Below are 13,076 nucleotides of genomic sequence, written 5' to 3'. Positions count from 1 at the left end.
TTTTTATTTTTGTATTAATGAAAGACTGTTTTAATGTTGATTTACTTTATGTTTCTGTTGAATTATAAATGCTTGAGGAAACTTAAATTTCATAGTTATTGTAATGGAGAATAATTCAACATATAAAGTGACACTTCTTAACCTTTTAACAGAAGAAAAAAAGAAAAGAGGAAGAAAAAGAAAAGCATTTAATTTAGAAGAAACAAGAAAAAGAAAGAGAGAAAATAGAGCAAATGCCAATAGGAATGATTATGGAAATGAAGGATTTCTTATGATGATATTATATTATCTTGGATGTACTATAAAGATGAAAAGAATAATAAAAGAAGGAATCTATCAAAAATTAAAAATAGAAGAAGTATTCTATCAAAATATTCTTCTAATTTCTAGAAATAAAATTGAAGAAGAAATTGAACAAAGTAATATTCTTAAAGGAATGAAAGAACAAACAAGATATAAAAGAAATATGATTTTTATTATTATTGATAATCAAATCCTTGATATTCTTAAATATTTCTTTGGATTTTCTTTTGAAGAATGTGTTAAAAAGAAACCAGAAAAAAACTTTATGCCAGAAAGAAGAATATTAGAACATATTATCTTATCTAAAGAATGGAATAAAAAAGAAATAATTAATGAAGGATGTATATTCTATGATAATATTAAATCATTTTTTAATGGTAATGAAGAAATTGAATTTTCATTAGATATTATTCATTCATTCTATGAAGCTCAACAAGTAAATAGTGTAATTTCATCATCATTTATTTAATTCATTTAATTTATTTCTTATTTTATAAAAGAAATTAAAAGAAGGTTTATAATATAATGATTAATAGAGATTAAAATAAAATAAAAATGAATTTAAAGTTTTCTGTTACAAAAATAATATTTTTCCCATAACACAAATTTTGGAATTCCATTTAAATGTAATTTATTATCAGATAGAATATATTGATGATTAGTAAATAATTCTCTATTTTCAATAATCATAGACCATAAAGATGGTGTCCTTTCATTTACGTGATACTTTTCTCTTTCACAATCTGTATCGAACAGAAATGTCCCATAATTATGACAAAATACTGCATCATCTATTTCGATAAGAAAATCTTCATTATATTGAAATGATGTAGGATATTGTTGTAATAATATAAATACACATTCAATAAATTGATGAAAAACTGGAGAATATTGACTATGTGGACAATGAACACCAACTCCTGCACGTGTCATAAATTTATGTCCAAATGATTTCCAATCTTTTTCAATAAGAATAATAAATCCATCAATTGTTCTGAAAAAAGGATCTAACATTATTTCACATAATGAACAACATTGACTTGTTCTATCCCATCCATCAGTACAATGAACTAATACACTTTCTCCAGCTTCTAAATATCTACACATTTTAATAGAAGAAGCAAAGATAGCTAACATAATTTTCCACCATTGTTGAATTTCATTACAATTAATAATTTGACTTGTTTTATAATGTTCTGGTAATTGCATACAATACCAACATAATTTTTGCCAACCTTCTCTTACAACATGAATATTATCAATACTTTCAAATTCTATTGTTGCAAATGGATAATCTTCTTCAGTTTCATAACCACCACCCATAGCAATATTAGCAACAGCATTTGCTTTTGGTCTAGAATCAAGAATACGAAGTTTATGTGATGGTCCTCCATGTGTAATCATTTTAAGAAGTTCAATATCAGCTTGACATTTTCTTCCAGTTAATCCACATAATGGTTGTGAACATCTTGCAATAGAAGATCCTTTAGAAGATACATATGTAATAACTGGAATTCTTTGTCTACTTCTAAATGAACCATCTTCTAATAATAATTCATCACTTGCTTCTTTAGGAACAATAATTTCTCTTGGATAAGTTGGACAAAAAGCATAATCATCATTAATTCTTGATACTCTCCAATTTGAATTTGATTTATTTAATCCAAGACGAATAAATTCATCTAAAACATTATAATAACTTATTGGTTTTATTGGAATAGATTCAATTAATTTAAATATTTCTAAAGAAGTTGGTGGTACAAATACTAAACTATTTAATGCAGTGAAAATACTTTTTCTTTCTTCACGATTTTTAAGAAATGAGAATTTAACATAAATATTGTCTTTTGTATTAAATTCAAGAATTCTACGATGTTCTGATTTATTGTTATTCACTTTTTTAAAATCTGCAATTTTTGTCATTGGAACAAAAATATTATATTTTCCATCTGAATCATCAATAAAACAAAATTTAAATGATGTAATAATGATATTCCCTTCTCTTTCTATATTTTGTATATTACTTGGAACATCATTTCTATATATTATTTTTACTCCTTTAACATTAACTATTACTAATTCTTTCTCATTTGCTCGTGGAATTACTACTGATTTTTTTGTAGTCATTTCTATTAATGATGTACGTGAAGAATAACATTTTGGCATTGTTTTACATCGAGTTATTCTTAATGGTGGTGAAAGAGATTTTTCATTTCTTGTAGATTTACTTGAAGGAGAATTAGTAATATCATTTGATTCATTAAATGGTTCTGATAAATCATGAAATAATAATTGAATATCAATTCCAATAAATACTGATTTTAATTCAAAAAAATTTAAAGAATATGTATTTAATGAAAAATCTATTGAATGTCCTAAAGTATTACATTGAAGTATATATGTTTGTAATTGTAATAATGCTGAATGTATTAAATCTTTTAATCTTGCTATCCAAAATGTTCTGTCTTGAATATCAACTAATATTCCTTTTGTTTGTGATCTATTAGGTACTTTAGGATAATTACCAACTTCTATAGTACCATATAAAGTAGAACGATATGTTTCTTTTACACATAATTTCATTTTAACCATTAATTTAAGAAATAAATCAAAATGATAAGATGATAAGTAATTACTTTCTTGTGATTTATTATTTATTTTACTAAAGATTGTCCCAATAAGAAAATCTATTGTTGAATACATTAACTCATTGGTATCCATTTCTTTAAATGATTTAACTGAATTAAATATCCCTTGTTTTATTGCTTTTTCTCGTATGTCTGCTAATTCTGATAATCGTTTCATAGACTGTTCTTCTCCTAAACTTTGTTCTTCTATCCGAAGCAAACACGTCGGTATTTGTTTCATTGAATAAACTATTTGATAACTTCAATCTTTAAGTTCTTTTCATTTTTTTTTTCTTAATTACAAATTACTTCTCTTTCTCTTTCTCCTTCTTTTTTTTTTTTTGTTTTTTGTTTTTTTTATTTTTACATTTATTAAGATTTTTTTGTTTGAAAATCTATTTTTGGAAAGTCTAAAAATAAAAAAAAGTAGATATTAAAGATTCTTAAAACAAAATTCTATCAAATTACTACATTTGTTTTATATTCTCTAAATTTAGTTTATTATTTTATTATTTTTCTTTTTAACTATAAATTTTCTTTAATTACATATAATATTTATCTATAGATTTTTTTATTGATTTTTAGAGTAAAACAATTCAAAAATACATGAAATATTAAATAATGAAATTATAACTTGTTAAACTTAATTTAATCATATTGAATAAATTTATGAATATAATTCAGTATTAAAAAAAAAGTATAGAATTAAATTATGTTTTTCATTACATTATTTTTTTTTTTAAATATAACAAATTTAATATATTAGTAAAATTGTTTTATTATTATTGTGAGATATAAAAATAGAACAAAACTGAAGATAAAAAAAAGATTTTTTTTAATTTCTTATAAAGTTATTAAAATAAAAACAATATTATAAATTAATAAATTGTTTTTTCTGTTTTAGAACGAATTGATTGTAAGATTTTTTGTAACGAACAGATAACTTCTTTTATACTAATTCGTTTTAAAGGAGAATGATTCCAAGTATTTTGTAATAATAAATTCATCTCTTCAGTTGCTTCTTCAGGGAAAGGAAGATAATTATCTTTTTGGATAAAATCAATAATATCCCATGGATATTCACATATTCCTTTATAAGGGTCATGGTAAATAATTATTTGGTATAAAGAGATTGAAAATGAATAAATATCTGCTGGTTTTTCATATTTCTTTTTATTAAGTATTTCTGGAGCCATATATGTTGGTGAACCAATTCCTTTAGTAAATGTCATATTACTTAGCATTAAATTAACATTTCTTGCACTTCCAAAATCAGTTAATTTACCGTTAACTTTAATATTTTCTTCTAAAGATACAACCAAAATATTATCAGGTTTAATATCACGATGTAATATTCCATTTGAATGAAGATATTCAATTCCTTTAGCAGCATCCAACATAATTTTCATACGAAGTTCCATTGATAAAGGATTATTACTTCTTTTTTTAATTAAATCTTCAAGAGAACCATATTCTGCAAATTCCATTACCATACATATTTTATTAGGAATAAATACTGCTCCATAAAAATGAACAATATAATCATTTCTAAATTTATCTAACATTGCTACTTCTTTCTCAAATTCTTCTAATTGTTTTGTATCACTGGCATTTTCAATCATTCGTTTAATTGCAACTTTACTTCCTCTAAATTCTCCAAGATAAACAATTCCAAATGACCCTTTACCAATTTGTTTCTTTATTTGTAAATCATTATAATCAAGTTTTGTACTTAAAACTGTTTTAAATATAATATGAACAGGAATTTCAATAATTTTATTTGTTTTTATATTAACAGCAGTAAAAAGAATAATTTCATCTATTTCACATGAACAAAATGGAAGAATTGAAATACTAAATTGTACTGCATGTCCTTTTTTAATATCAATAAGTTCTGGTTCAACTCTAACTCTTACACGTTCATCAATTGATTTATAACTAAATTGACATTTTATTATTTTAGCACTTTTATTTCCAATAAACATTGTTTGAATTGTTTCTAAACCAACAGGAACTTCATCATCAAGTTCTCCATAAAATTCTAAACAATCAGTACTACTAACAACAAAAGAATTATTTCCACCAAAAGGTTTTAAATAAATTCCTTCACTTTCTAAAACGTCAATATATTGTTCAGTGATTTTTGCTTTTCTTTCTTCTAATTTTTTCTTTTTATGTAATGCAAATAAAATATATGAAATAATAATTATTGTTAAAATAATAATAATTGCTATCCCAAATAATGGCAATCCAATAACTAAAATTAAACTTATTGTATTAAAAACACATTCTGCTCCATCATTTGTTGGTATATATAAAGATTGACATTTATTACATTTTTTGGTTGATGAGTCATATGAAATACATCTTTTAATGTCTTTCCAATATATACAAGTTTGATGATTTAAAACATATTGATCATTACATTTATTACATCGATTAGATGTACATTCAAAACATGAATCAATTTTACATGGTGAACAACGATGTTTTGCATTAACATAATATCCATTTTCACATAATGAACATCCTTTTTGTTCAAATTGTTTACAATGTTGTAAAGATGAAGTTGGTTGACATCTTTCAAATTCATTACCTTGTTGTTCATCATAAAACCATCCTCTTTGAACATTACAAACTAAACATATATCTTTATTTTTAATACAACTAACACATTTTTCATTACATTCTTCACATGTTCCACCATCATGAAGAATATATCCTTCATTACAAGCTGCACAACTTCTTCCATTTGGAACAAATTTCTTACATTGATGAGCTAATTCTCCAATATATTCACATATTCCTTCATCATTAAAATAATATCCAAAACTACATGAACTACAATTTTTTGATGTTCCATCACATCTAAGACATGAAACATCACATGGTTGACAATTATTTTGATTATCCTGATAAAATCCATCAACACATTTTAAACAACCACTTTGTGAATCAACTAAACATCTTTCGGTTGTTTTTTCATCACAAGTCATTTCTCCTAAATCTGAAAGTAATAAATTTTGACTTAAACATCTAATACATTCACCTCTAAAGATATATTTACAATCTTTAATGGAAATTAATTCACATGATCCATCTTTATTTAATTTAAATCCACTTTCACATTCATAACAATATGGATAATTTTTTAATTTACTTTTACAATGGGCTTGTTGTAATGTAACACATGTTCCTTTAACTAAAATAAGTGAAGAATTACTACACATTCTACATTTAATTCCTGAATGAAGTTTTACACATTCTTGACATCCTTCTGGACATTTTATACAAGTATTATCTAAAAGATAATAATTTGATTTACATTTAACACATGATGAATTTGTAAATGTTTCACAATTATTTGATGTAGTACATTGTCCATCAGAAGTTAATATTCCTTCTTTACAAGATGTACATAATGTTTTATTATTACATGTTGAACAAGTATTTGAACATTCTACACATGTTGTTTTTCCATAATACTTACCATTTGAACAACTAGGAACTGTTGTTTGAAATTCAATTGTATCAGTAGTTTTAAGAGATAATTGTTTAACTACATTACTTTTAATACAAACAGTAGAACCATCAGAATTAACTATTTGATATTTACACTGAGAAGTAGTTGGTAAACAAATTCCATTTGATGTAATTGAAGATTTACATGAAGTACAACCGATGTCTGTGTCAAATATAAGACATTCATTAGAATTTGTCATTTTTACTATTTGACCATTTTGAATAAAAGAATTATCACTATATGTACTTAAACATCGTAAATTTTTATCACAAATATTACATCCTTTTGGACATAAAATTCTTGTTCCATCTGAATCAATTAATCCTTGATGATAAACACAAACGCGTTGTTCTTTTGAATAAAATGCATATCCTTTAATACAAGAATTACATATTACATTTTCTTGATCAATTGAACATGTTGAACATGAAAAAATTGCTTTAGAACATAATTCAGTACTACTTTCTGTTTTTTTATAATGTAACATTGGAATATCAATACAATTTCCATTAGAAAGATATGTCTTTGAATCACATTTTATACAGACATTACTATTATTACATAAAATACAATGACTTGAACATGAAACACATGTTGTTGTTTTATCTAAATAATAATAATCATCACATTTAACACATTCATTATTATTACATTCTTTACAATTTGGTTGACATTTAACTATTTTTTTATTATTTGAAGATACATATTTAATACTTGAATTAAGTCTCTTATATTCATATTTGTTATTATAATATTTAACACTCTCTTTAGTAGATTTTAATTTACAATTATTACTCTCTAATTCATATCCAGAAATACAAGAAAGACAACTACCATTAGAAGAACATGTTTTACAATGAGGCACACTTACTGAACATAATTCACACATTTTATCATTATTTAAATAATATAAATTAGAAATACATGAAGTACATTGTTTTGTTTTTGTTGAACATTCTCCACAATTCTCAATTGTTGAAAGACAATCAAGACATACATTTGATGAAGTATCTAATGTGTAAGGATAATAACATTCTGTACATACTCCTTCTGTTGTAAATGTCCTACAATGTTCTACTCCTCCATCAAAAGAACATATCACTTCATTCCCTTTTTTTAATGGTCTATAAATTTCAGCACATGTTGTACATACTGTTCCACTACTACATATTTGACACCCTTTCATACCTGAACATGGAAAACATTCTCCATTAGATAAGTAATATCCTCTTTCACATTCAGTACATTCTTCTGAACTTGAACATTTTAGACAATGAGCTAATCTTGTAGAACATTCTAAACATTGTTTTCCCATTGGAAAATGTGTTGATGTACATGATAAACAACGAGGTTCTGATGAAGAACAAGTTAAACATAAAGGATCAAGATTCTTGCATTCAAGACATGTTGAATCTTGAAGAGAATATCCATCTTGACATACAGTACAAGTAGTTGTATTACCTTTTTGTAAACATGACTTACAATGGTCAGTAATTCCAGAAGAACAAGAAACACATGATCCATTTAAAACATAATAATCTTCTTTACAATATAAACATCCTGAACCATCAGTATTACATTCAATACAATTAGCTATTGAATCACATGTACTACAAAATCGTTTATCTAACCAATAACCATTTTCACATGAAGTACAAGTTCCATCAATTGAACAAGTCAAACATCCTTTAATATTACATAAACGACATTCATTTGTACTAGTAAGATAATAATTTTTTTCACAAGAATTACATTTACCATTTAAAGTAGAAGAACATTTTGGAATTACTTCTTTCATTGGAACACATTTTCCATTTTGAGGAAGATAATTCTTACGACAAACATGACAAAATGATCCAGTTGCCATAACACAATTTAAAAGTGGTTTACATATTCCATCTATTAGTTCATATCCATCAATACATTCATAACAAATCTTTGTTGACATATCTCCTTTTCTTAATATATTTTCACATTTGTTACAACCATTTATCATACTACAAGGACTACATCCAACATCACTAAAATATCCTTCTTCACAATATGTACATACAGTATGAGTAAAATTATTCATTTGAATTTCTCCACAATCAATACAATGTTCATAGAAAGAAGAACATTGAAGACATAAACCACCAAATAAATAATATCCATTTGCACATTCTGTACAACTATGAGTATTTGTACTTACTTGAAGACAATGTGTTGAGAATTTATCAAAACATAAATTATTAACCATAATAGTATTAGGGTCTATAGAATAACTATCAGATGTTTCTACTTGAGAATTATCTGTTATTTTATTAGACCACCAACAAGGAATAGTTTCATAACAAACTCCTTGTATTAAATATGAAGTTATATCACATTGAGTACATCTTGAATTTTTAGAAGTTAAACAATGGACTGTTGATTGTTCTACACATGAACCTTCTATTAATATTTTTGTTGAATCACAACTTATACAATTCCCTGTAATTGGAGAACATGTCTTACATTGTTTATTAACATCACATAAAGTACATTCATTATTTGTATTATTATAATATCCATTACCACATTGAGTTCCAACTAATTCTCCTTTTGAATTTAAATAACAACGAGAATATTTTGATGATGATTCTTCTTCACATGATAAACATAAACTATTATTATTTAAATAATGATTTAAATCACATTCTAAACATGCTCCATTTGAAAGACATTTAGTACAATTATTAACTAAACAAGATATACAATTACCTCCCATTGGAAAAAATCCATCTTCACAAGAACTACAAAAACCATAAAAACAACTAGTACAATAACTGGGACATAAATCACATCTTCCTTCATTTAAATATTTACCTTCATTACATGAAAGACAACTATTCTCATCACAAAATGAACAAAAATTAAATTTATCTTCACATTTTCCACAACTTCCTCGAATTATTGTTTCATTCTTTTCACAAACAGCAAAGACATTTTGAATTAATAAAACTGAAAATATCAATAAGCTTCTCATTTCAGTTTGAGCTTTTTATGAACATTAAGTTATTTTTTCCCTTTTTTTTTTATGAAAAATTTTTAATGAATTTTCAAAAACAACAAAAGTCGTTATTTTTGTTTAAAGACTTTTTTTATTCTTTTAATTTAATTTTTTGTACTGTCGAAATTTTTTTGAGTTAATTAAAAACTATTTATCATTCTTCTTGGTTTTTATTTCTTTTAAATTGTTTTTGTTTTTAATTTAAAAATATTAACATTTATTAAATCAATAATTTTATTTAACTCAAATCATTTTCTCGTTTCACTTCAAAAAAATGGTTTTTCTTATTCTTCTTGATAATTAACTTTTTCATTTCTTTGATTTTAGTTAATCCCTTTAAAAACCCATGAAAATGAATTGATATAAAACTCCTCTTTGTGTTGTGACCAAACTCATATTTACTATGAGAAGTATTACTATTTTCTTCATAAAATTATGAAAATATATAAACAAATTGATTTAAAAAACTATCAAAAAAAATCTAAATACAACTCAGCAGAGTTGAATTTTATTGAAAGATAATTAATTAAAATAACCATAATAAAAACAATATAAAACTTATCTATCAAACCAATGAATTACATTTTCAATGAAATATTCAATAAGTATAAAAAAAAGAAAAAATAAAGTTCTTAAGATATTTTGTTGATGATGTTAATGAAATATATTAATTTTATAAACCATATCATATGAATTAATCAAAAAAAAGACATAACAACAATAAAAAGTTGAGAGTATAAAAAAGAATAAACTCTAGAAAATGTATAGAAATAATATTAATAATCATAAGAGATGAAAGTAGAAAAGAAAAAAGAGATTTATCGAAAATGTAAATGAAATTTAGTAAATATGAACGAAGACAAATAAGAGAAATAACAAATGAATATCCAGAAGGAAATAGAAAAAAAAAGAATAATTAAATGTTTTAGAAAAACCAACTAATTTATAATATAATATTTATGTATTTATATTTTCCTTGTTTTAAACTGTCATAGTATTTAAATTGTTATTCGTTTCTTTATCACTTTTTGTATTACCAAATTGTTGTATTAATATGCTTATTTATGCGTTTATATCATCAAATTTAACTGTTATTTTATTAATATATTAATATCTTTTATTTGTCTCATTTTTATACTATTTAATGCTTGTAATGTTGTTATAATTCATTTTCTACTTCTTTATAACTTTCAATATGATTTGAAGTTGATACATCTCAACTTCACAATCATTAAAATAATTTCATGCCTCAAACGATAATCAAATATTATTTGATTATGATGATGTATTTTAATAAGAAATAAAAAAAAAAAAAAAAAAAAAAGAAATCAATTATGATTAACCTTATTTTTTAGGTTTTCATCATGTTGAGAAGTGAGTGAATCAGTTTCTTCAACACGCTTTATTTCTATTGAAATAAAGTTTTTGCAAACATGCTCGACTTAAATGGTTCCTCAATTAAGTTGCTGCCTGACTTTTATTTTGATTTTAATGAGTAATATAATATTTCTCATTCTTTATATTGTTGTTTTAAGGAGAGTATATCCATAATCTAATGATTATGACTCATCTCCTTTACCTTCGACACCCCTTAAAGAAACCCTATTCCTTGATAATATCCTTATGTTTAATTTTTGTGCAACAGTATCAATTATATATGCGTCTTCTTTAATAAATGATAATTCTTAATACATAATACCTCCTTAGTAAATAATAATCCTTATAAATAATAATTCTTAATAAACAATACACCTCAATGAATAACAATACACGTTAATGAATAATAATCACTTCTAATAAATATTAATAATAATAAACAGTTAGTGTTGAATAGATATTATCTCACCAAAGGCACGTCATGACCAGACGATAACTGGGAGATTCGAAGCATGGGATTATTTTAGGGTTTCATGTGGTGTCTCTGACGTGCCATCTTCGAATCTTGATGTATTTTAATAAGAAATATAATAAATAAAATAATAAGCAATTAATTAAGTATTAATAGAACTAACTTCTATTGTTCCTTCATTGGATGAGACTAATCCCATATCTTTGTCTTTTTCTAGTATTTCTACTGAGTATGTTTGGTTGTGATAGAAGCAGTATTCCGTGACATTCATCATGTTTTTAATTACATAGTTTTTAATTTCTTTCTTGATGTCAATGTCAATTTTTAATTCTTTAATTAATCTGATACTTTCTTTATTTACTAATCCATTTATTGAAATTACTACTAGAATTATTCTGACATCTTTTAATTTTTCTATCTTCATTAACATATTCTTTAATTCCTTATACATATTTCTTTTCTTCAAATAGGCTCCATTGATATTGTGATCAGCTATATTAGTCATATCAAATAATAGACTAGTTTTATTCTTTTTATCTAATACGTATATGTCTGGTCTTTTGTGATATTGTCCATCACTTTTAGGCATTATTTGTTTGTTCCATATCATAGTGATGTCTTTATATTGGAACACTGTTTCATATTGTATTTTTATATTGATTATTTCCTGTGTATTTTCTTATTAATCAATATTATAATACCAATATTGTCATGTTTTTCTATTTGTGATTTTTTATGATAAATACAAGATAGTAGAATGTGTTCTACTGTTGTTATTTTGTCTTTACACAGTGTTGAGTATTTCATTCTTTCATTTTTCATTATTTTTGATTTTTTATATCCACAAAATATTGCTCCATCTTGCATTTTAGTTAATTGGAGAAATGCATTCTTTTTAATATTGATTGACTTCCATGGTTTCACTGTAGTAGTTTTATCTACTCATTTTGACTCATTCCATCTTCTAAAATGTCACTTATTTGATGACACTTCCATTTTTTGATGTATTTGTCAATAATTTCTTTATTTCCACTACTACTTCTTTTTCTTTTTTCTTTTCTATCCCTTCATTTATTATTTCTTCTATTTTTGTTTCTGGGATTTTATGAATTGATGTTTTAAATTCTATTCCACATTCCATTCTTACTGTACCATCTATCTAATATGTTATTTCCAATTTCACTTTCTCTGGTACAGTAGTACATCACTGTTCTAACTAATTCATTAACATATTCATCATTTAGATTTATTAATCCTTCACCCATTTCTTCTATAATGACATACAACCTATCTTTGGAGTTTCCGGCACCAATGTATTTTGCCTTTCTTAAATATTTTCTTATCTCCAAATCAATTTTATCTAAGTGATTTTCCAATTTACAACTGATGCTGAATATCTGAAGATATTGATTACTTCAGTGTTTATTCTTGTAATATATCTTCTATTACTACTTTCATCAGTGTTTATTTCTTCCATCTTCTTCATCATTTTTTCTTTGATGGTTTTACAATTGAAAGTGTCATCAATTTCATCGGACTGCCATATTCCTAAGTATTTATACAAGTCCTCACCTTCAATGACTGGGATGTTTTGCATTCCATCTGGTATTTCTTATTGTTTTTTAATACCAATCCGGACTTTTTCTCATTCATTTCCATCCCTATTCCACTTATTATTTCTTTAATTTCATTGTGTATTATTCCCATTTCTTCACTACTTTCCGTCATTATTCTCAAATCATC

The 13,076-nt window shown here is 24.6% G+C and overlaps 3 protein-coding genes across 3 annotated transcripts, besides 2 other annotated features; 1 reads left to right on the top strand and 2 right to left on the bottom strand.

The window, feature by feature from the left end:
• Window positions 1-103: 103 nt before the first annotated feature.
• Window positions 104-772, top strand: EHI_070130 (uncharacterized protein; the record flags this gene model as incomplete). Its single annotated transcript, XM_643741.1, has 1 exon — window positions 104-772. The coding sequence occupies one exon, from the start codon at window positions 104-106 to the stop codon at window positions 770-772; it is 669 nt and encodes a 222-aa protein (XP_648833.1).
• A 92-nt stretch (window positions 773-864) lies between these two features.
• EHI_070120 (myotubularin, putative) lies at window positions 865-3,171 on the bottom strand (the record flags this gene model as incomplete). The annotated part of the gene is made up of 1 exon (XM_643742.1): window positions 865-3,171. One exon carries the CDS (start codon window positions 3,169-3,171, stop codon window positions 865-867), a length of 2,307 nt encoding a protein of 768 aa, XP_648834.1.
• A 637-nt stretch (window positions 3,172-3,808) lies between these two features.
• On the bottom strand, window positions 3,809-9,460 carry EHI_070110 (tyrosine kinase, putative; the record flags this gene model as incomplete). The annotated part of the gene is made up of 1 exon (XM_643743.1): window positions 3,809-9,460. One exon carries the CDS (start codon window positions 9,458-9,460, stop codon window positions 3,809-3,811), a length of 5,652 nt encoding a protein of 1,883 aa, XP_648835.1.
• Window positions 9,461-10,791: 1,331 nt separating this feature from the next.
• Window positions 10,792-11,427: a repeat region.
• A 34-nt stretch (window positions 11,428-11,461) lies between these two features.
• Window positions 11,462-13,076: part of a repeat region that runs on past the window's edge.

The sequence above is a fragment of the Entamoeba histolytica genome, genomic scaffold (assembly GCF_000208925.1).
Source record: "Entamoeba histolytica HM-1:IMSS scf_1104750517355 genomic scaffold, whole genome shotgun sequence".
In the NCBI taxonomy this organism is placed as follows: domain Eukaryota; phylum Evosea; order Mastigamoebida; family Endamoebidae; genus Entamoeba; species Entamoeba histolytica.
The sequence above is the reverse complement of the archived record's forward strand: the minus strand, read 5'-3'. Positions and strand labels throughout refer to the sequence as shown.